Source organism: Bombina bombina, chromosome 6 (assembly GCF_027579735.1).
Source record: "Bombina bombina isolate aBomBom1 chromosome 6, aBomBom1.pri, whole genome shotgun sequence".
NCBI lineage: Eukaryota > Metazoa > Chordata > Amphibia > Anura > Bombinatoridae > Bombina > Bombina bombina.
In genome coordinates, this window is record NC_069504.1 from 259017883 (window position 1) to 259043397 (window position 25515).

Here is a 25515-nt window from a genome sequence, read left to right on the forward strand (position 1 = left end):
TTTGCTTACTAAGCATTAGGGAGAATGGGGATGTGTGGAGGGGAAAAGGGGGGAGGGGTAGTGAGGGTAAGGGAGAGGAAAGGGGATGTTTTCCTGAGTGATCTCTTGCTTCGGATTTAGTCCCGAACAAAGATTTTTTTATACGGCTATCAATATAGCAATGTTGGTTCTTTGCTTTATGTAATTGTTTTTTGTTCCCATATGAAGATTATATCTAAAATAAAATCTTGTCTACCCATATATGTACGCACACAAGATATGCATTATTCTATGAGAGCCAGATACGCACACAGCACAGGATATGCATTATTCTATGAGAGCCAGATACGCACACAGGATATGCATTATTCTATGAGAGCCAGATAAAATTGTATTTCTAATAAATCATTCATTCAGCATGGGGAAAAAGAAAAAAAAAACACAAACAATTCCATAATTTCATCCAAAATTAGCTCTGGTGTTTTATTCACAAAAATTGTTAGTCACTTATTTCCTCTGAGGAACATTTCCAGGGGAGCAGGTGAACAGTAGGTTAAATGTAAGTAAAAGTAGTAGCTAGCTAGTGCTACTGCTATAAGCCAGCAGCAGCACAACATATGGTTTATTGCATTTTGTTTGTGGGGTCAGAACTGGAAAAGAACAAAACTGAAGCTTACATACTTGTCTGACACAGGAATCAAGCAACTGACAATTAAATTGCTGTATATATTTATTAAATATAGTAAAGTAAACCTGAATGCTTACCCACCTGTTAATTTGTACTTTTAAACCCTTTCCTACCTGCACAAAAGCTTTTCCCGCATTTAGTGTAATGATTTTAACAAAAAAAAAACATTGAATTGTTGCCCTCCAAATTATTGGTCATTTAAAACCTAAAAAACGGTGTGCAGGCAAAGTCATAATAAAATACAAACAAAAAAGTAGTATAGAAAGAGCAATTATACAGTATTAAATTGCTAAAGAATGACATTATTTTAGTTTGTAATGATTTTATCTACATAAAAGAAGGGACACATTCTTTGCTGCACGATTATTCATTCCATCGTTTATTCACAAAAAACAAGAGGCAAATTTAAAGGGATATGAAACCCAATTTTTTTCTTTCATGATTCAGATAGAGCATGCAATTTTAAGCAACTTTCTAATTTACTCCTATTATCAATCGGCTAGATTACAAGTTTTGCGGTATGAGGGGTGCGGTGCTAATTTGCACGTTATTGTCACCGCTCACTTTCCTACAGCGTTGGTATTACAGGTTTTCATAAACCCGGCGTTATTAGCCAAGAAGTGAGCGTAGAGCGAAATTGAGCTCCATACCGCACTCCAATTCCAGTGCTGCTTAAGTCAGCGGTGAGCTAGTTTTACGTGCTCGTGCACAATATCTCCATAGACATCAATGGGGAGAGCCGGCTGAAAAAAAGCCTAACATCTGCAATAAAGCAGCGTAAAGCTCCGTAACTCAGCCCTATTGATTCCTATGGGGAAACTAAATTTATGTTTACACCTAACACCCTAACATGAACCCCGAGTCTAAACACCCCTAATCTTACACTTATTAACCCCTAATCTGCCGTCCCCGACATCGCCGCAACCTACCTACACTTATTAACCACTAATCTGCCGCTCCGGACATCGCCGCCACTATAATAAACATATTAACCCCTAAGCCACCGCACTCCCGCATCGCAAACACTAGTTAAATATTATTAAGCCCTAATCTGCCTCCCCTAACATCGCCGCCACCTACCTACATTTATTAACCCCTAATCTGCCGCCCCCAACGTCGCTGCCACTATACTAAATTTATTAACCCCTAAACCTAAGTCTAACCCTAACACCCCCTAACTTAAATATAATTAAAATAAATATAAATAAAACCTACTATTAATAACTAAATAATTCCTATTTAAAACGAAATACCTGTAAAATAAAAACTAAGGCCTAGATTTGGAGTTCGGCGGTAGCCGTCAAAACCAGCGTTAGAGGCTCCTAACGCTGGTTTTGGCCGCCCGCTGGTATTTGGAGTCAGTGATTAAAGGGTCTAACGCTCACTTTTCAGCCGCGACTTTTCCATACCGCAGATCCCCCTACGCCATTTGCGTATCCTATCTTTTCAATGGGATCTTTCTAACGCCGGTATTTAGAGTCGTTTCTGAAGTGAGCGTTAGAGCTCTAACGACAAAACTCCAGCCGCCTGAAAATAGCAGGAGTTAAGAGCTTTCTGGCTAACGCCGGTTCATAAAGCTCTTAACTACTGTACCCTAAAGTACACTAACACCCATAAACTACCTATGTACCCCTAAACCGAGCTCCCCCCACATCGCCGCCACTCGATTAAAATTTTTAACCCCTAATCTGCCGACCGCCACTTACGTTATACTTATGTACCCCTAATCTGCTGCCCCTAACCCCCGCCGACCCCTGTATTACATTTATTAACCCCTAACCTGCCCCCCACAACGTCGCCGCCAGCTACTTAAAATAATTAACCCCTAATCTTCCGACCGCAAAGCGCCGCCACCTACGTTATCCCTATGTACCCCTAATCTGCTGCCCCTAACACCGCCGACCCCTATATTAAATTTATTAACCCCTAATCTGCCCCCCTCAACGTCGCCGACACCTGCCTACACTTATTAACCCCTAATCTGCCGAGCGGACCTGAGCGCTACTATAATAAAGTTATTAACCCCTAACCCGCCTCACTAACCCTATCATAAATAGTATTAACCCCTAATCTGCCCTCCCTAACATCGCCGACACCTAACTTCAATTATTAACCCCTAATCTGACGACCGGAGCTCACCGCTATTCTAATAAATGGATTAACCCCTAAAGCTAAGTCTAACCCTAACACTAACACCCCCCTAACTTAAATATAATTTACATCTAACGAAATAAATTAACTCTTATTAAATAACTTATTCCTATTTAAAGCTAAATACTTACCTGTAAAATAAATCCTAATATAGCTACAATATAAATTATAATTATATTATAGCTATTTTAGGATTAATATTTATTTTACAGGCAACTTTGTAATTATTTTAACCAGGTACAATAGCTATTAAATAGTTAAGAACTATTTAATAGTTACCTAGTTAAAATAATAACAAATTTACCTGTAAAATAAATCCTAACCTAAGATATAATTAAACCTAACACTACCCTATCAATAAAATAATTAAATAAACTACCTACAATTACCTACAATTAACCTAACACTACACTATCAATAAATTAATTAAACACAATTCCTACAAATAAATACAATTAAATAAACTAGCTAAAGTACAAAAAATAAAAAAGAACTAAGTTACAAAAAATAAAAAAATATTTACAAACATAAGAAAAATATTACAACAATTTTAAACTAATTACACCTACTCTAAGCCCCCTAATAAAATAACAAAGACCCCCAAAATAAAAAATTCCCTACCCTATTCTAAATTAAAAAAGTTACAAGCTCTTTTACCTTACCAGCCCTGAACAGGGCCCTTTGCGGGGCATGCCCCAAGAATTTCAGCTCTTTTGCCTGTAAAAGAATAAATACAATACCCCCCCCCCTACATTACAACCCACCACCCACATACCCCTAATCTAACCCAAACCCCCCTTAAATAAACCTAACACTAAGCCCCTGAAGATCTTCCTACCTTGTCTTCACCATCCAGGTTCACCGATCCGTCCTGAAGAGCTCCTCCGATGTCCTGATCCAAGCCCAGGCGGGGGGCTGAAGAGGTCCATGATCCGGTCAAAGTCTTCATCCAAGCGGGGCAGAAGAGGATCTTCCATCCGATTGAAGTCATCATCCAGGCGGCATCTTCTATGGTCTTCCATCCGGAGCGAAGCGGCAGGATCCTGAAGACCTCCAGCACGGAACATCCATCCGGACCGACGACTGAACGACGAATGACTGTTCCTTTAAGGGACGTCATCCAAGATGGCGTCCCTCGAATTCCGATTGGCTGATAGGATTCTATCAGCCAATCGGAATTAAGGTAGGAATTTTCTGATTGGCTGATGGAATCAGCCAATCAGAATCAAGTTCAATCCGATTGGCTGATCCAATCAGCCAATCAGATTGAGCTCGCATTCTATTGGCTGTTCCGATCAGCCAATAGAATGCAAGCTCAATCTGATTGGCTGATTGGATCAGCCAATTGGATTGAACTAGATTCTGATTGGCTGATTCCATCAGCTAATCAGAAAATTCCTACCTTAATTCCGATTGGCTGATAGAATCCTATCAGCCAATCGGAATTCGAGGGACGCCATCTTGGATGACGTCCCTTAAAGGAACAGTCATTCGTCGTTCAGTCGTCGGTCCGGATGGATGTTCCGCGCTGGAGGTCTTCAGGATCCTGCCGCTTCGCTCCAGATGGAAGACCATAGAAGATGCCGCCTGGATGATGACTTCAATCGGATGGAAGATCCTCTTCTGCCCCGCTTGGATGAAGACTTTGACCGGATCATGGACCTCTTCAGCCCCCTGCTTGGGCTTGGATCAGGACATCGGAGGAGCTCTTCAGGACGGATCGGTGAACCTGGATGGTGAAGACAAGGTAGGAAGATCTTCAGGGGCTTAGTGTTAGGTTTATTTAAGGGGGGTTTGGGTTAGATTAGGGGTATGTGGGTGGTGGGTTGTAATGTTGGGGGGGGTATTGTATTTATTCTTTTACAGGCAAAAGAGCTGAAATTCTTGGGGCATGCCCTGCAAGGTAAAAGAGCTTGTAACTTTTTTAATTTAGAATAGGGTAGGGAATTTTTTATTTTGGGGGTCTTTGTTATTTTATTAGGGGCTTAGAGTAGGTGTAATTAGTTTAAAATTGTTGTAATATTTTTCTTATGTTTGTAAATATTTTTTTATTTTTTGTAACTTAGTTCTTTTTTATTTTTTGTACTTTAGCTAGTTTATTTAATTGTATTTATTTGTAGGAATTGTGTTTAATTAATTTATTGATAGTGTAGTGTTAGGTTAATTGTAGGTAATTGTAGGTAGTTTATTTAATTATTTTATTGATAGGGTAGTGTTAGGTTTAATTATATCTTAGGTTAGGATTTATTTTACAGGTAAATTTGTTATTATTTTAACTAGGTAACTATTAAATAGTTCTTAACTATTTAATAGCTATTGTACCTGGTTAAAATAATTACAAAGTTGCCTGTAAAATAAATATTAATCCTAAAATAGCTATAATATAATTATAATTTATATTGTAGCTATATTAGGATTTATTTTACAGGTAAGTATTTAGCTTTAAATAGGAATAATTTATTTAATAAGAGTTAATTTATTTCGTTAGATGTAAATTATATTTAAGTTAGGGGGGTGTTAGTGTTAGGGTTAGACTTAGCTTTAGGGGTTAATACATTTATTAGAATAGCGGTGAGCTCCGGTCGTCAGATTAGGGGTTAATAATTGAAGTTAGGTGTCGGCGATGTTAGGGAGGGCAGATTAGGGGTTAATACTATTTATGATAGAGTTAGTGAGGCGGATTAGGGGTTAATAACTTTATTATAGTAGCGCTCAGGTCCGCTCGGCAGATTAGGGGTTAATAAGTGTAGGCAGGTGTCGGCGACGTTGTGGGGGGCAGATTAGGGGTTAATAAATATAATATAGGGGTCGGCGGTGTTAGGGGCAGCAGATTAGGGGTACATAGGGATAACGTAGGTTGCGGCGGTTTACGGAGCGGCAGATTAGGGGTTAAAAAAAAATGCAGGGGTCAGCGATAGCGGGGGCGGCAGATTAGGGGTTAATAAGTGTAAGGTTAGGGGTGTTTAGACTCGGGGTACATGTTAGAGTGTTAGGTGCAGACGTAGGAAGTGTTTCCCCATAGGAAACAATGGGGCTGCGTTAGGAGCTGAACGCTGCTTTTTTGCAGGTGTTAGGTTTTTTTTCAGCTCAAACAGTCCCATTGTTTCCTATGGGAGAATCGTGCACGAGCACGTTTTTGAGGCTGGCCGCGTCCGTAAGCAACTCTGGTATCGAGAGTTGCATTTGCGGTAAAAATGCTCTACGCTCCTTTTTTGGAGCCTAACGCAGCATTTGTTTGAACTCTCGATACCAGAGTTAAATTTATGGTGCGGCCAGAAAAAAGCCCGCGGAGCGTTAACAGCCCTTTTACCGCCAAACTCCAAATCTAGGCCTATGCTAGCTACAATATAACTAATAGTTACATTGTAGCAATCTTAGGTTTTATTTTTATTTCACAGCTAAGTTTGTATTTATTTTAACTAGGTAGAATAGTTACTAAATAGTTATTAACTATTTACTAACTACCTAGTTAAAATAAATACAAATTTACCTGTAAAATAAAACCTAACCTGTCTTACACTAACACCTTACATTACACTACAATTAAATAAATTAAATTAATTAAATACAATTACCTAAATTACAAAAAAAAACACTAAATTACACACACACAAAAAATAATTATCAGATATTTAAACTAATTACACCGAATCTAATAGCCCTATCAAAATACCCCCCCCCCCAATAAAAAAAAAAACCTAGCCTAAACTAAACTACCAATAGCCCTTAAAAGGGCCTTTTGCGGGGCATTGCCCCAAAGAAATCAGCTCTTTTACCTGTAAAAAAAATACAAACACCCCCCCCAACAGTAAAACCCACCATCCACACAACCAACCCTCCAAATAAAATTCTAACTAAAAAAACCTAAGCTCCCCATTGCCCTGAAAATGGCATTTTAATGGGCATTTAGCTCTTTTTCAATTGCCAAAACCCTAATCTAAAACGCTAACCCCTGAAGATACACTTACAGTTTTGAAGAGCCGACATCCATCCTCATGAAGCCGGGAGAAGTCCTCAGCGAATCGGCAAGAAGTCCTCAACGAAGCCGGGAGAAATCTTCATCCAAGCCGGCAGAAGTGGTCCTCCAGATGGGCAGAAGTCTTCATCCAGACGGCATCTTCTATCTTCATCCATCTGGAGCGGAGCGGCTCCATCTTCAAGACATCCGGCGCGGAGCATCCTCTGCTTCCAATGACTAAAGACGAATGAGGGTTCCTTTAAATGACGTCATCCAAGATGGGTCCCTTTAATTCCGATTTGCTGATAGAATTGGTTGCTTTTTTACTTATAACGCAAAACTCGCAATCTAGCAGATAGTTTCTTAGTTCTCTTGGTATCTTTATTTGAAAAGCAGGAATGTAAGCTTAGGAGCCGGCCCATTTTATGCTCAGCTCTGGGGTAGCACTTGCTGATTGGTGGCTACATTTAGACAGGCAGACAGATAGGCAACCAGAGACAGCATGTTATTTTTTTTTATTATTTTTTTTTGCAATTAAATATACGTAAAGGATTGTTAGCTCAATTTATACTTGCAAAATTATTTACCTAAATTTCATGAAGATATGGGTATTAATATATGATTTTGCTAATATTTGATTTCAGCTTTGTGTGTTTACAAATGGACTATCTTCCATCTAAAAGCATATGGTTATTTCACTCTATATAAGGTAGTTGTTTTCATCCGCATAAAGATAAAGGATACTGATAAAGGAGTGTTTTATCTATTTTGACAGCTTATTGAATTGTCCAATGTAGGTAATTTATTGTGTCACACTGTCCTGTAATCATCATACTGTAAACAAAACCTTAATGGGACAGTAAACATTGTGTAAATACAAGACATGTATATTGAGTTGCAATAGAATAACACATCATCCAAATCTAAAAAAATTTAAAACAAATTAACAATTCCTTCTCGAGTGGATGGTAAATCCAGATGCTGCTAAATTGTGCCGGTGTGGTGGCGAAATTCGCCACCCTTCAAAATCTGCGACCATGACATCACTACATTCCTGAGCGCACACGTGGCTGGTTGCAAAATCCAACAGAACAGCTGTCTGTCATTGGATTTTGCAACCAGAAGTGCGAATTCTGGTCTCAGAAGGGGCCCCTGCTTCTTTCTCTTTTGACAGCTGCCTCTCTCTTGTTGCTACGGGATGATCCATTTTTTTGTACCTCCTCAGCATTGCTCCCACTGTCTGTCCTCAGGTCTAAATTTAAATTAAAAAGTTTTAAAATGACATGCTCTATCTGAATCATGAAAGAAAAAGTTTGGGTTTAGTATCCCTTTAAATGCAAAAGAACTAATCACTTATGCCCTTTTCAGGCCATGTTTTTTTAGGAAAGGTTGTTTTTAACTTAGGTTTTATTTAGAATAGTTTTATTTTAAAGGGATAGTCTAGTCAAAAATAAACTTCAGATAGGGCATGTATTCTAATTTACTTTTATCATCAATTTTGCTTTGTTCTCTTGGTATTCATAGTTGAAAGCTAAACCTAGGTAGGCTTATATACCAATTTCTTAGCCCTTGAAGGCCGCCTCGAATCTCAATGCATTTTGACATTTGTTCACTACTAGAGGGCATTAGTTCATGTATGCCATATAGATAGCATTGTGCTGGCGCACGTGGAATTACCTAGGAGACAGCACTGATTGGCTAAAATGCAAGTCTGTTAAAAGAACTGAAATAAGGGGGCAGTCTACAAAGGCTTTGCTACTAGGTAATCACAGAGGTAAAAAGTGTATTAATATAACAGTGCTGTTTATACAAAACTGGGGAATGGGTAATAAAGGGATTATCTATCTTTTTAAATAATAAAAATTCTGGTGTTGACTGTCCCTTTAATGCAAAAGAGCTAGATCACATGCCCTTTTCAGGGAATTTTTTTATTTTAGGTTTTTTTGTAGCCTAAGGTTTTTAGATTAGGTTTATTTGGATTAGGATTTTTTTAAAATAGTTTTTTTTCCATTTTAGTGCAAAAAAAGGTGTGATTACTTCAGGGCAATGCCTGACAAATGCCCTTTTCAAGACAATTTTTAGAGTAGATTTTTTTTACATTAATTTTTTTTTAGATTAGGATTTTTTAAAGATAAAGATAGGTCCCTTTTTTTTTGGGGGGGGGGGTCGGGGGTTACTTTGGTTTTTTGTATAGTGTTTTTTCTTGCAAAAGAGCTGTGATTACTTCAACTAGGGCACTGCCTGACAAAGGGGCAATTTTTAGAGTGGGTTTTAGTATAGGCCTTATTAGGGGAGATGCTTTTTTCATTTTAAGGTGACTTTAGTTTTAGGATAGAGCATTTACTGGTAGTTTTTTTATTTTTGGTAAAATAAAATTGTAATAGTAGTGTTTTTTTTATTTTTTGTAACTTAGGTTAAGGGTCTTGGAGGGTTTACTATTAGGGGGTTAATAGGTTAGAGGGTAGTTTACGGAGGGGGTTGTGGTGGTTAGGGGGGTTCTTAAAAATTAAATTGTTTTATGGCTATTCACCTGGGTATTGTCCTTCTGTTTCCATTGCCTGATCTGAGGCTGTGCCTACACCATCATTAACCTTAGCCTCATCATCATTTTTCATCTATTTGTCCCCTTTTTTGTTATGTACAGAACACAAGGGCAAGATAAAAAGTTGTAAAATGATTTGCTTATTCTCGCCCCCACCCCCCCAGCTCTGCAAAACAACTTCTGTAACTTACTGCTCTTTCAGCCTGTCACAATTGATTGACTCTCCCGCTAACAAAGATTAAAACACCTGTGATCTCAAATTTCACAAACTCCCCTTTTCATCTTTCTGACCATCATCTCCTCACTTGTAAAATCACATCCCCACAACTCTCCCTCTTTCTACCTCTCACAACAAACTTCACAGAAGAATTAAGTCATTAGATCAGCAACAGCTTGCTAGCTCTCTCAAACCTCTCCTCTCTTCCATCCCCTTCTTTTCCTGCCCTGACCAATCTGCCACTATAACTCCACCCTTACATCAGTCCTTGACAATCTGGCCCCACCTACCATAGGAAATCACACACTCATCCTCAGCCCTGGCATACTCCTCTGACACGGTACCTAGGCAGATGTTACCGTACTGCTGAGTGACACTGGAGAAAATCTCGGAGTTCAGCTGACTTTCTTCACTATAAGTTCATCTTGAACTCCTACTATTCTGTCCTTTATCTTTATAAGCAACATTACTTCTCTACTCTTATTTCTACTCTCTTCAAACCCAAAATGTCTGTTCTCCACGTTCAATACTCTTCTCTGCCCCGCCCCCACCTCCTAATGCAACTTCTCTCTCAGCTCAAGATTTTGCCAGCCACTTCAATAAAAAAATTTACTCCATCAGAAATGAAATCGGCTCTCAACATACTACTAGTCTCCACATAGCCATAAATTTAGCTCTTTTGCCCCTGTTATCAAGGAAGACGTTTCTGACCTTATACTGTCCTCTCACCTCACTACCTGTCTTTTCGACCCCATCCCCTCACAGCTGATCCCCTCCCTCTCTTCTACCCTAACCCCTATACTCACACACATCTTCAGCCTCTCCCTCACCACCGGTAAATTTCACTCATCTCTAAAACACGCACTGGTCACACTTATCCTCAAAAAACCCTCTCTCGATCCAACCTCCCCATCCAACTACCGCCCTATTTCCCTACTCCCTCTTGCCTCAAAGCTTCTTGAAAAGCTAGTATATGCACATCTATCCCATTTCCTTTCTTTAAACTCCCTCCTTGACCCACTGCAATCTGGATTTGGCCCCCCATCACTTCACAGAGACTGCAATTGTTAAGGTTACCAACTACCTACTTACAGCTTGATGCTGGCAAGAGTCATTTGCTGTTCTTAATGAAGAGAACACATTAAGCTTGCATCGTTTATATATCTAAGTAAATCTAAAAGACAGGGGGGGGAACAGTGTATAAAGGGGAGACTATATCCCCTCAAAGTTGTCAGGGGAGCTAAGGAAACAAAAAAAACAACATGTGGTAAAGAAGCATAGCTACTCTTACAGGACCAACCAGCAAGTCACATGAGTTCTATGAACACCCACACAACTTTTTCTAGATTTCAGTTTTTAGGAGATAAAAATAATATTATTAATATGAATAATAAAGTAATGAATGATGCTTACCACTGATTTGTGGAGGTGAACATGGCTCTGATACAGTATCAGGAGGTGAGTCAGGTAATCTGTTCCACATAAAACAGATAATAAATTAATTACATAATACATCACCAATTTAAAGACATTTTCTATTATATTGATGATACTAAATTTGTTTCCTGATGCAAATATTATAAGTCATATTTTAAATGGTTATAAATTAATAGCATAGGAAGTTAAAGGGAGAGTCTACACCTTAGTTTATACTGTTAGGTAAGGTGGGGCAGACTTGCTGGGCCTATGGCTCTTATCTGCCGTCAATATCTATGTTTCTATGTTTCTATGTTTCTTAGTCATCTTAAAGTCTTACCTTAGATCAAGCAGCAAATAGCCTCATGCACATTTTCTATATTATCCAGCATGAATTGTAAAGAAGTTATTTTAAAATTAATATGGTTTCTGGCCACTTTGAAATGACTGTCAAGCTCCGCCTACTGATGACATCCCAATCTGGGCTGCACATGGCGCCCAGTCATAAAAAGCTAACTAGATGGATTCTACAGACTGTCAATGCTATTCAGCAGAGTGCATAGATGTAGCCCAGATTGTGATGTCACCAGTGGGTGGAGCTTAGCAGCCATTTCAACGTGGCCAGAAACAATATTCATTTTAAAATAACTTTTTTACTGTTTTTGCTGCATGATATAGAAATGGTGCAGGAGGCTATTTGCAGCTTGATCTAAGGTAAGATTTTAAGATGACTACGGTGTAGACTGTCCCTTTAAGTAGCGCCTTTAACATTGTTGCCACAAAGTCTGAGATGTACTGTTTGCTATAGTGGAGTTTAAAAGTCCACATTTGCTCTGCATATATGTGTGTGTGTGTTTAACGCCTCAATTTTATTTTATTTTTTTAGCAATTTCAGTAAGGACACAGTATGCAAAATTCACTAAAAGCTCTAACTTGCCACTGCTTTCAGCAATTTCTAAAGCATTTTATGTTGATCTTCAAGATGAAGAATGAGATTTAGTAAATCAGATACATGGAATAACATAGAAACTACTGAATCCGACAAGATTTGAGTGAACCTTTACTGAATTTTGCCTATTAATGAGATTTTCAAGTGTATAGCATAGATTGGATACAATTAAATGACATTTTTGGCTTGTTCAGACATCTGCAAGTTACTTTGTTTTGTATGTAAAACACGAGTAAACTGCTGCCAACACAAAAAAAATAAAAAAATTGACCAATGTAGCTAAATGTATCTGGAGCACAAATTATGTTATGGTACAACAATGCATAATATACATTTTGCGCTAAATGTTATACATTTGTGTACATATTTTCTAATGGTACATTGAAAACTATAAATATTCTCATAATTTTTATCATGCATATCATGTTTGTGAAAGAGCACTACTTAATAAAGTTCACAGGAGGTGCAAATGAGCATTATGACCTGATTGCTAATTGGCTAATGACATAGCTCCCAACATTTCCAGAGGCTTTCTTGGACAGATATGTGAGGTGAGCATGTGGTTGGTGGCCCACCAGTGTTTTATGGGCAGAGCTTTAATGGGATGGGCAGGGTCATCGATATGTAGTAGGTCATGCCAGGCATGTCATGGGTGGGGTTGAGGGGTCTTATAAATGTGATAGTCCCTGGACACCAGGTAATTTACCCTGACAGGGGAAGCTGCAGAAGATACCGTGGGCATTAGCTATGGGCAGCTAAGAAAATTTAGTTTGAGACAAAAATTTTATTCTAAATATAAAGGAAAATTTGTTTCCTCAAATATTTGGTGGCTGCACTGTTCGGTATTAGTTTAGTTTAAAACAAAACAAATACTGCATTTTTGTTAAATATTTACACTTGTTTCAAAGCTACAGGTGAAAAGTTTACCTGTAGATACAAGTGGAGAGCACACTAAGGTAAGTATTAAACCCTTAAAAAAAATAAACAAATGAATACTGAGGATTCCAGTCCCCCATTCCTCCCAGAAGGTAGCACCCCCAAACAAGTGGTATGCCTGGGTGCCTCATCAAATTGCTGACAACATACTAAAAGGGCAACTTGTTCCCCTGCACTCTACTAGATAGGCACCCCTTTTAAGAAGCGGCAGACTGGGGCTCAATTCCAGTCTAGCACTGAGCTGCAGGAGCCCAGCAAGGTTTTGCTGGTCCTCCAGCGGTCAGCTGCCGTTGTTTTAGCGCATTTCTGTGACACATTATTCAAACATTGATTATAACTTTAGCTAGAAGCTAAGGCCCTACACATAAATATTTTATATTTAAAATGATGCATTGTTATGTAGAATGCATATTGTTTAAATATTTGCATAAAATAGTTCTACATAGCTGCATGATTGTTATGTCAAAATATAATTTAATGCTACTAACTACTATAAAATAAATATAATGTATGAACATAAATACCTGTTTACTAATAAACACAACAAGCTATCTTAAATACATTTTAATGTATATGCAATATTTAAATCATTATGCAATATACATGCATAACAGTTTAAATATTGAATATCAATGCAAGGCCTGGCTACATTATTATTAAATCATTTTTATTACATTTTAAATGTGTCAAGATACATAAAATAGTCAAATAATATGCAAATCATACAAAGTGTTTGTGAACATACTTCAGTATCTGATTCAGTGGGGTTCTAGGATCATACCTTTATGGTATGTTCTCATGTCACAACCCAGTGGGAAAGATTATTTCACAAAAACAAAACTTTAACTTTCCCGTTTCTCCCACGGATTACATAATTATTAAAAATGTCCAAAACATAGTACTTTTTGACACAACTCTTAACAAAATAAAGAAAGGGGAAGAAGAGAAAAACAAAGGAGAGAAGAAAGAAATAGAAAAGACGATGTTGTCTCACCAGGTCATTGTGTCATCTTATCAGGTGGCTTTCTATGTATCACGTTGAAGATATATTTTAAGTTCAATCGTTTTATACTATCTCAATGTCCTGACTACATTTTATCTACAGTGTTTTAAATAAAATGCATGGTCATATAGGCATATTATTTTTCTATGATAGTTTTTTTTTTTTAGGTACATTTTGTTATTTTGGGGGGTGGGGGGGTTACTTCTACTGTAGAGGGGGTTTTGTAATTATTATTTTTTTAAAAGAGCTGAAATAACTTAAAGGCAATGCCCTACAAAAGGCCCTTTTAAGGGCTACTGCAATTTATGTTAGTGTTAGGGTTTTTTTTTGTGGGTTTTTATTAATAAGGTATGTAGTTTTTCTTTTACTTTGGATACTGTAGTTTATTATTTTTTATAACTTAGATTTTTTTATTTTATTGTAACTTGGGGTATGTTGGGAGATTAGGGAAAGATAAGGGGATTTGTGGCATTTAAGCTAAAGTGTTGAAATAAACACTAAACTTATCAAATATATATTGAGTAAAAATAACACTTTATTAACAAATATGCAAAAGGACAGGACAAAAACAGAATATCTGACACGAGGTGTATTGGTTACTACCACCCCCCTTACTATTTCAATACTCCAAATAAGATGTCATAAGAATAAACAATAAAAACATAAGGGCCATGTGGATATGGGGAGAGTTGCAATCTTAAAATATGTAGGTAGACATAAACTTTAAAATCAGTTATCTATATATCACACTCATGTCAGTTCAATGAAAATCATATCAGAGTAGCAGACACACTATGCGCTCAAAGGCAACCTCCTGCCTGCATACTGCTTTGATTGAACAAAGTCAGCCAATTTCTTGCTTATTCCCTATTTCTAGATTAGATCTTGGATACTATAACTGGAGTATATAGTTACCAGGTGCTGAAACTATTGCAAAAATCACTGCTCAGCAAATATCTACCCTCAGGGACGTGTTTATAAGTGCTTACTGCACCTTAGATTATACAAAAATAGCTCTGTTACTTAGAGCGCTATGGAAAAGTTAATGGATACTTTGTATCAAATACGGAATATTAAACCGCTATCAATGGTTGTTACACCAAGTCACACACGAAAACTCCCCTTGGCCACGACCACTGATGCATTTCCGTGACTCGTACGTGACTTCGTCAGGGCTTAGGGCCAGCCCAGCGTGAATCATTATTACTTATACCCATCCATTGTCAGGGCAACTAAGTATAGTTTGCGGAAGTGTTAAACTGCATTGGCATTTTAGTTGCAGTTAATACTGCCATCAATCATCAAATATATGTTTTCATTATGTCAGCCTTTTTGTAGATTTAAAATCCTTATTGGGGTAATCATGCTTTTCAGAACCCAATTACTTTTACATATATCACTTATCTATTTACAAGATTATAGATGATTGTATTTAATTCTACAGGGCTATAGAGTGAGAAACATTGACTATCTGTGCAAAAGAACACCAGTATTAACCTGTTAACTAGGGTCTCCGTTAGCCCAAACAAAGTCACAAAACAATAAGGTTCATATTTAAACATAGGTATTTCTTACTGATAATTCTAAGAAATTAACTCAGTATATCTTGAGTTGGGAATGAGGGAAAGGAAGTGCATGCCACCATATGCTGTCTTAGTGTTACAGAATGATGTATAGTAATATATATATATATATATATATATATATATATATATATATATATATATATATTTATATATATATATATATATATATATATATATTATTATTTTTTTCTCTTAAAGGGAAATCACTTAGATAGATATTTTCCAAATACGTATATCCTTTAATATTTTTCGTTCCAAAATATCTCATACAGAGAAGAGCACTTTTAACTATCTATCCACTTTTTTACCAAATTCGTGTAAATTCATAGTTTCATAGATGTCATATATTTTTAAGGCCTTATGATATCAGTAGTTTGTGACTCAATCAGTGGGCTAGGTCCCTTGTACATGTACAAATACAGCTCAGAGGAAACATTTATAGGAAATGGCCTCATTCAGGCCTTTGGGTGCAGCTGACTGCAGCTTGTAAATCCATCTGCATTCTTTTTGCAGAAGTATTTTTGTAATGTCACCCCTTCTTCCTCTGAGTTTCAGTTGCTCAATTGCAAAGAAGAAAATCTCATACGTATGTCCTTGATGTACATTGTTCATATGTTGGTATCTGTTTTTGGATGTGTGAAGATTTTAGTAAGGGCCATATTTTTACAGGCCTGATACCGACCACATTTATAGAAACCTTTGGTTTCTTGTAACCACGTTCTTGGTTTTTCTTGTGAATAATGACTATTAGTCAAGATATCCTTCAGATTCTTTGATCTTCCGCGTGTTATCACTGGTTTCTCAGTAATCACTTCTAAAAGATCTTCATCCTCCTGGAGCACATGCCAGTGTCTCTGGAAGATATTCCGAATGGTGGTATTTTTATCATCAAAGGTGCCTATTATTCTCATAGTTTGTGGTTCTGATGTCGGTGTTCTTTTGGTTGTATACTGATTGATCAACAAAGATGATCTATCTAGAGCTTTAGCTCTCTGATAAGTTTTTTTCAGGCATCTGCCTGGATAGCCCCTTTCTTTAAATCTTCACCTTAGTTCACCTGCCTCAGATTCAAAGTCTGCCTCTGTACTGCAATTACGTCTTGCCCGTAGATATTGACCGTAGGGAATACCCATCTTTTGACTATTAGGGTGAAAGCTATCCCACTGTAGGAGACTGTTAGTAGATGTTTCTTTTCTGTATAGCTTAGTATTTAAAGACCCATCTTGTTCTTTCCTTATTTCTAGATCCAAAAAGGAAATACATGTTTCGTTTAGCGTAGAGGTATATTTCATCCCATATGGATTATCATTTAGCCACAACATGGAATTTCCAAAATCATTTTTTGTACCAGTCCACAGAATAAGTACATAATCGATGTACTGAATGTACAAGTCCATATATTTCATATATGGATTTATGTCTTGATTCAGTACACTTTTATTTTCAATCCATCCCAGGAAAAGGTTTGCATAAGTCGGGGCACAGCATGTGCCCATTGCTGTCCCCTTTTTTTGCAAGTAAATACGTGTATTGAACAGAAAATAGTTATGTCTTAGTGCAAAGTCTAGTAAATCAATAATAAATTCATCTTCTGCATTGCCATTTGGATTGACTGATTTTTGAAAATACAGAACAGCCTCCCTGCCTAGAACATGCGAAATGTTGAATATAGGCTTTCGACAACAATACTGACTAGTAAGGTGTCTTCCTTTACTGTGATGCCAGCCAAGCATTTCAGGACATCCTTTGTATCTTGTACATATGATGTTAGAGTGTACACAAAATTCCTTAGTTTTTTATCAAAAAATAACGATAATAACGTTGGTAGTAATAAAGGTTGGTAGTATTTATATGTGTGACTCATATTCAGTGAATAAGTGAATTGCTGTATGTACTTTGTTGTGTGTGAATCTAGAAATAGGGAATAAGCAAGAAATCGGCTGACTTTGTTCAATCAAAGCAGTACGCAGGCAGGAGTTCGCCTTTGATCGCATAGTGTGCCTGTTACTCTGATATGATTTTGATTGAACTGACATGAGTGTTATATATAGATAACCGATTTTAAAGCTTATGTCTACCTACATATTTTAAGATCTCCACTCTCCCCTTGTCCACATGGCCCTTATGTTTTTATTCTTTATTCTTATGACATCTAATTTGGAGTATGGAAATAGTAAGGGTGGTGGTAGTAACCAATACCCATCCCTAAATACACCTCATTAGTGTCAGATATTCTGTTTTTGTCCTGTCCTTTTGCATATTTGTTAATAAAGTGTTATTTTTACTCAATATATATTTGAACGTGGGGAATGTGGCAGTATAGGGGTTAATAGTTTAGTACTTGTGGTGAGTATGTGGTGGTTTAGGGGTTAATAGTTTAGTACTTGTGGTGGATATGTGGCGGTATAGTGGTTAATAAGAACTTAAAACCCAGACATTTTCTGACTCTTGTACATTTGAGTAAGAACTTACAACTTGGCATTAAAGAGACAGTAAAATTAATTTTTCTTCAGCCATTATATAAACTGGCCTTTTAGTGATGTTCAGCAGGTTCATGACCTCTCAGAGACGATGTTTGTTTGTGCCTTTATTGCAGCCCCCTTTTTTAAACAATGTAAGTTATGAGCTGTACCATTCTCTCCACTGACAAAACACTGGGCCACCAAAAATATGAAAAACCACATTTAGCCTCACAGGAACAGTCTTGGTGCAATTGTCAATTAGGAAGTATTTTGATAAAAGCTCGCCATCTTTTAATTTGTGAGAAATATTTAGATAATTACGCTTGGATTTGAAAGACAATTTCATACACGCCCATGTGGTGATAAAAAAAACAACTGTGCTTTGTATTTTGTACATATAAGTATGACTTTCTATGGGGGTTGTTTTTTTTTACAAATTTTACATTTTTGCTAAAATAAAAAAATTTCGGTGAACAGTTTTGTTGTTTTTTTAATGCATCTTAAGAACACAACACTTTCCTATGTATTTTTGAGTGAATGGTTCAATTATTTGTTATGTATGATTTTTAAATTATAATTTTCATTGTGTATTTTTGTAATGTATGAATCTCCTTCCCATTCAAACATGCTGTACCCCCCTTAGTGAGACACCCTGTTTTCAGGGTAAAAAGTGCCTTTAGAGAATTACACCAGGGAAATAGAAGTATTAATAAATAATCTCGCCAGCCCAGAGACCTTTGCCTCAGACTTGGCCCTCCAGAGGTATTGGAACTACATTTCCCATGATGCTCAGCCATCTGATATGCTGGCTGAGCATCATGGGAAATGTAGTGGGCCAAGTTTGAGGATGTCTGCTTTAGATCATCTGCCCAGAGTGTACGTCAGCAGCTCTGTACAAGCTGGAATGTCATTGTCAAGAATAAATGCCAGAAACTATGACTTGAAAAAGTCATGTTTACTGTCCATTTGATTATTTATTTATTTTTTTATTTACTTATTTTTTAAATCCATGCTTTTTCAAATGACTTAATGATGATAATTAACCCCTTAACGACTGTGAAGTACCCTGTACGTCACTGGTCCTTAAGGATTTTTCAGGTCATAGTAGCATGGGTCTTGCAGCGAGCGGCAGGAGTCGGACCGCACTATTATGACCTACATTCCAGCTGCAGACTTCCTGGAATAGAACTGTTGCTGGTCATTAAGGGGTAAAAACAAACAAATAAACAAAAAAAAAAAAAATAGAGAAAGGCCATTGTAGTTCATCCATTATTTTTTTTGCAAAGGTCTAGATGACCAAAGTTCTTTCTTCTTGACAGGTTTTTATCTTAACCACCTACTTTAATTTACTTAACATTTAAAATTAGTTTTGTGATTGGCAGTCTGATACTAACTACAAAATAGTTAAAAAAAAAAAAAAAAACATCCAGAATTTACAAAAAGAGTTTTGGTAAAACACTAATCACAAAAATGGAGAATGGAAGCACATGGATGCATAATTAGTCAGGCTAACATACAAATCTTCCTCACCTTGTGCACATCCTGTATCTTACACAAATTATTGTTATACAACAGGAAGGTAATTTATTTAAAATAAAACTGTTGCATGCCTCTGAATAGGTAGATTGCAGGGCTATGAAATTATGTGTCCATTCCAAGTCCAATAAAGCTAATCACGTTGCTTAATGGCTGTCCTGTAGTTGTGTAAATAATTTAACTTTATTATAGTCTAGTTGGAAAGTTTCCATTGCAATTAAGGTGTCTACATTCCTTAAAGAAACACAGTAGTTAAGAATTAGAATTGTTCCTTGCTGCCCTTAAAATAGGGGCCCTGATGATTGAAAGTGCTACGAGGCTTCCATTTAATCCTTGGTATGGAGGCAAATAATTTTTTTAGTAATGCTTATATGCAGCTTCTGGGGAGCACAGGGTTTAAAGGGACAGTAAACACCTTGATATTTTTATACAAAATGGACTGGAACAACTTTTGCAATATACTATTATTATTTATTTTGCCCTTTTTCATGTATTTTAGCTATTAATATTGTGAATTTTCTAATTCTCAGAACTAGAAATAAACACTGCTAACACACTAAGGCTAACACACTGCTATATATCTGTCACCAGTCGGCTTTAGCAGATAACAACTACAAAACAATACACTTTATTCTATAGAAGGCAAGTGGTGAGTGGAGTTTGGCTATTGAAAAACAATTGCAGCAAACAAGATGTTAATTTGTTTTAAAAGTGTTACTGTATTTTTAAGTTACAAGTTTTACCAATATCTTGAACTCATTTACTAATAATCAGCTAGATTACGAGTTTTGCGTTATGGGTGAAAAAGCATCGTTATGGCTCATAACGATGCTTTTTCCCTAACGCCGCTATTAAAAGACTTGTCAGAATAGATGTATCACACACCTTTTTGGCCGTCACGCGACGTCAGTACCGCACTTTTTAAAAAATCCTTTTTCAATGGGACTCCCATAGCGCCGGTATTACGAGTTTGCCTATGAGGCCAAAAAATGAGCTGTACAGCATAAAATGACAGGATCTGTACTGTCATCTAAAGTCAGTAGTTATGAGTTTTATGCTACAAAGCTGTACCATAAAACTCATAACTAAACTGTCACAAAGTACATTAACACCCATAAACTACCTATTAACCCCTAAACTGAGGCTCTCCCGCATAGCAAATACTATAATAAAATTATTAACCCCTAATCTGCTGCTCTGGATATCGCCGCCACTATTAAAATGTATTAACCCCTATTCTGCCGCTCCCCGACATCGTTGCCACTATAATAAACCTATTAACCCCTAAACCGCCATCCTCCCGCATTGCAAACACTATTTAAATATTATTAACCCCTAATCTGCTGTCCGCCCACACCGCCACTATAATAAACCTATTAACCACTAAACCGCAAGCCTCACACAACGAAATATACTAAATTAAACTATTAACCCCTAAACCTCTGGCCTCCCACATCACTACATAAATATATTAACCCCTAGACCTAACCCTAACCATAACCCTAAACCTAGCTTAGATATAATTAAAATAAATCTAAATAAAAAAAACTTACAATTATTACCTAGATGATTCCTATTTAAAACTAAATACAAACTTACCTGTAAAAAAAAACCTAAGCTAGCTGCAAAATAACTAATAGTTACATTGTAGCTATCTTAGGTTTTATTTTTATTTCACAGGTAACTTTGTATATATTTAATTTTTAACTAGGAAGACTAGTTAGTAAATAGCTATTAACTATTTACTAGCTACCTAATTAAGCTACCAAATTAGCTACCTAATTAAAATAAATACAAAGTTACCTGTAAAATAAAACATAACCAATAGAATGCAAGCTCAATCATATTGGCTGATTGGATCTGTTGGGGGGGTTGTTTTGTATTTTTTTTTTACAGGTAAAAGAGCTGATTTCTTTGGGGCAATGCCCCGCAAAAGGCCTTTTTAGTGTAGGCTATGGGGTTTTTTTTGGGGGGGAAGGGGGCTTTTTTTATTTTGATAGGACTATCAGATTAGGAGTAATTCGTTTTTATTTTTGATAATTTCGTTTTTTATTTTGTGTAATTTAGTGAGTTTTTTTTGTAATTTAGATAATTGTATTTTAATAATTTAATTTTATTGTAATGGTAGGTTTTAGTGTAAAGCAGGTTAGGTTTTATTTTACAGGTAACTTTGTATGTATTTTAATTAGGTAGCTAGAAAATAGTTAATAACTATTTACTAACTAGTCTAACTAGTTAAAATAAATACAAACTTACCTGTGAAATAAAAAAATAACACCTAAGATAGCTACAATATAACTTTTAGTTATTTTGTAGCTAGCTTAGGTATTTTTTTTTCAGGTAAGTTTGTATTTAGTTTTAAATAGGTATTATGAGGCAGCACTCACTCGTGCTTAGTGGCACCTACTGGGATCTCTCAGTGTCCCAGCTCACTGTTCTTGGGCTCTCACACACCTCCGTCAGGGGTGTAGTCTCCAACAGCAAAAGAACAGGCTCTCAGTCAAGTGATAAGTATAAAATCACTTTTAATAAAATAGTATAAAAACATAGAAAGTTCCCACTATGTATTAAAATCATGCAACTAGTTTCTCAGCTGGCACGCTGTTTCCTCAGGCATCTAAAAACTGACTGAGAGCTCTAAGCTATAAACTAAACATAACCAATGAAAACACCATAGTATTGTTACACCCCTACACGCAGCTGTTAGCCTGATTGATTTTCTACTTAACCCTTTATATCTCCCATACACATTTCTTTTGAAAGGAAGACCATATAAAGTTCTTTGAAACACTCTATACAATAATCAGGTTCACCATTCTCCAATGTGTGTAGCAAATTAGCCAATGGTGTATAAACCTTATTTGGTTATTCATGTATAATAGTTATATTAGGGGGAGGGACAATGAGAGGATGCTACAGATGTATTAGGGGGAGGGAATATGTGAGTATGCTGCAGACACATTAGGGAGGAGGGGAGATGTGAGGATGCTACAGATGTTTTAGGGGGAGGGGATCTGTGAGGATGCTACAGATGCATTAGGGGGAGGGGATATGTGAGGATGCTGCAGACACATTAGAGGGAGGGGATATGTGAGGATGCTGCAGACACATTAGAGGGAGGGGATATGTGAGTATGCTACAGACGCATTAGGGGGAGGGGATATGGGAGTATGCTACAGACGCATAAGGGGGAGGAGATATGTGAGAATGCTACAGACGCATTAGGGAGAGGGGATATGTGAGGATGCTGCAAACACATAAGGGGAGGGGATATGTGAGTATGCTACATATGCATTAGACGGAGGGGCTATGTGAGGATGCTACAGACGCATTGGGGGAGGGGATATGTGAGTATGCTGCAGACGCATTAGGGGGAGGGGATATGTGAGTATGCTACATATGCATTAGGGGAAGGGGCTATGTGAGGATGCTACAGAAGCATTAGGGGGAGGGGCTATGTGAGGATGCTACAGACGCATTAGGGGGAGGGGATATGTGATTATGCTACAGACGCATTGGGGAGGGGCTATGTGAGGATGCTGCAGACACATTAGGGGGGAGGGGATATGTGAGGATACTACAGACGCATTAAGGGGAGGGGATATGTGAGGATGCTACAGACGCAATGGGGGAGGGGCTATGTGAGGATGCTGCAGACACATTAGGGGGGAGGGGATATGTGAGTATGCTACAGGCACATTGGGGGGGAGGGGATATGTGAGTAAGCTGCAGACACATTAGGGGGAGGAGATATGTGAGGATGCTACAGATGCATTAGGGGGGAGGGGATATGTGAGTATGCTATAGACGCATTAGGGGGAGGGGATATGTGAGGATGCTGCAGACACATTAGTGGGAGGGGCTATGTGAGGATGCTGCAGACACATTATTGGAGGGGATATGTGAGTATGCTGCAGACACATTAAGGGGGAGGGGATATGTGAGGATGCTGCAGACACATTAGGGGAGGAGCTATGTGAGGATGCTGCAGCCACATTAAGGGGAGGGACTATGTGAGGATGCTGCAGGTGCATTAGGGGGAGGGGTTATTTGAGGATGCTGCAGACACATTAGGGGGAGGGGCTATGTTAGCCTAATGATGAGTGTATGTATGTTATATCTGAGGCTAACTGATACACACATACAGAGATAACAAGGTGAATAAGAGAAATAGAAAATACATCATAGTTAAAAAGCTGCTAAATCAATGTTTTCATTTAACTCCTCTGGAAAAAGGCTACCAAACTTATAAATCCAATATGTTTCTCTTTGTCTCAAACAATTGAGACGATTGGTTCCCTGTTTGTGGGGTACCCTTTCCAGAGGGGTTATACGAAAGGTACAGTCCTTTCCCTGATGAAATGTTGTAAAATGTCTTGATACACTATGTTTCTGACTGCCTTTTTTAATATTTCTGAGATGTTCACCCCAACGTCTCCTGATCTTACGGGTAGTACGCCCCAAATAGTGAACTCCACATTCGCATGTTAATAAGTAAACCACAAAGCTGGAACTGCAGTCCAACCTTTCCTTAAGTTGGTATGAATACCCTGTAACATTCGATGTAATATTTTTTGTCCCATGTGTAATATATTGTCACATGTTACATCTCTTTATATTACACTTATAGGACCCTTTTAGTGTGTTATTTGTTTGTAATGAATGTGTCTTCAACATTCTTCTCTTATTCATCACTACTTTACTTGGAGCTAATCTACTTTTTATCGTTGGGGCCCTCCTGAAAGTAATTGACGGTTGGTCATCTAGTATCTGTTTTAAAATGGGGTCTCTTTTCAATAAGTGCCAGTGTTTGGCCAGTGTTTGGTCATAATCAGAGAAAACATAAAAAGAAAAAAGAAAAAACTGCCTTTATAACTAACTATAATTCCAATTTCAAAAAATTAAAAAGATTATGACCAAACACTGACACTTATTGAAAAGAGACCCCATTTTAAAACAGATACTAGATGACCAACCGACAATTACTTTCAGGAGGGCCCCAACGATAAAAAGTAGATTAGCCCCAAGTAAAGTAGTGATGAATAAGAGAAGAATGTTGAAGACACATTCATTACAAACAAATAACACACTAAAAGGGTCCTATAAGTGTAATATAAAGAAATGTAACATGTGTCAATATATTACACATGGGACAAAAAATATTACATCGAATGTTACAGGGTATTCATACCAACTTAAAGGGACAGTCAAGTATAAATTAAACTTTCATTATTCAGATAGGACTTTTAATTTTAATTGACTTTCCAATTTACTTTTATCATCAAATTTGCTTTTTTCTCTTGGTATTCTTAGTTTAAACTAAACATAGGTAGGCTCATGTGCTAATTTCTAAGCCTTTGAGGGCTGCCTCTTATCACATGCTTTTTAAATCTCTTTTCAACACAAAGAGACAGAAAGTACATGTGGGCTATATAGATAACACTGTGTTCAGGCACAGAAAGTTATTTAAGATCTAGCACAATACAATGCTAAATGCAAGACAATAGATAATAAACAGTCACAGTCATGTGATCAGGGGGCTGGAAGAAGGTTCCTAGATACAAGGTAATCACAAAGGTAAAAAGTACATTAATATAACTGTGTTGGTTATGCAAAACTGGGGAATGAGTAATAAAGGGATTATCTATCTTTTAAAACAATAACAATTCTATGGTTGACTGTCCCTTTAAGGAAAGGTTGGATTGCAGTTCCAGCTTTGTGGTTTACTTATTAACATGCGAATGTGGAGTCCACTATTTGGGGCGTACTACCCGTAAGATCAGGAGACGTTGGGGTGAACATCTCAGAAATATTAAAAAAGGCAGTCAAAAACATTGAGACATTTTACAAAATTTCATCAGGGAAAGGACTGTACCTTTCGTATAACCCCTCTGGAAAGGGTACCCCACAAACAGGGAACCAATCGTCTCAATTGTTTGAGACAAAGAGAAACATATTAGATATATAAGTTTGGTAGCCTTTTTCCAGAGGGGTTAAACGAAAACATTGATTTAGCAGCTTTTTAACTATGATGTATTTTCTATTTCTCTTATTCACCTTGTTATCTCTGTATGTGTTTATCAGTTAGCCTC

The 25515-nt window shown here is 37.2% G+C and overlaps 1 protein-coding gene across 1 annotated transcript in view; it reads right to left on the reverse strand.

Annotated features, from left to right (window-relative positions):
• Positions 1–25515, reverse strand: part of MYRFL (myelin regulatory factor like) — a 477269-nt gene that overhangs the window by 435566 nt on the left and 16188 nt on the right. The window contains 1 exon segment of the mRNA XM_053719216.1: positions 10949–11007. Within this exon segment, the coding sequence (XP_053575191.1) occupies positions 10949–11007 (59 nt within the window).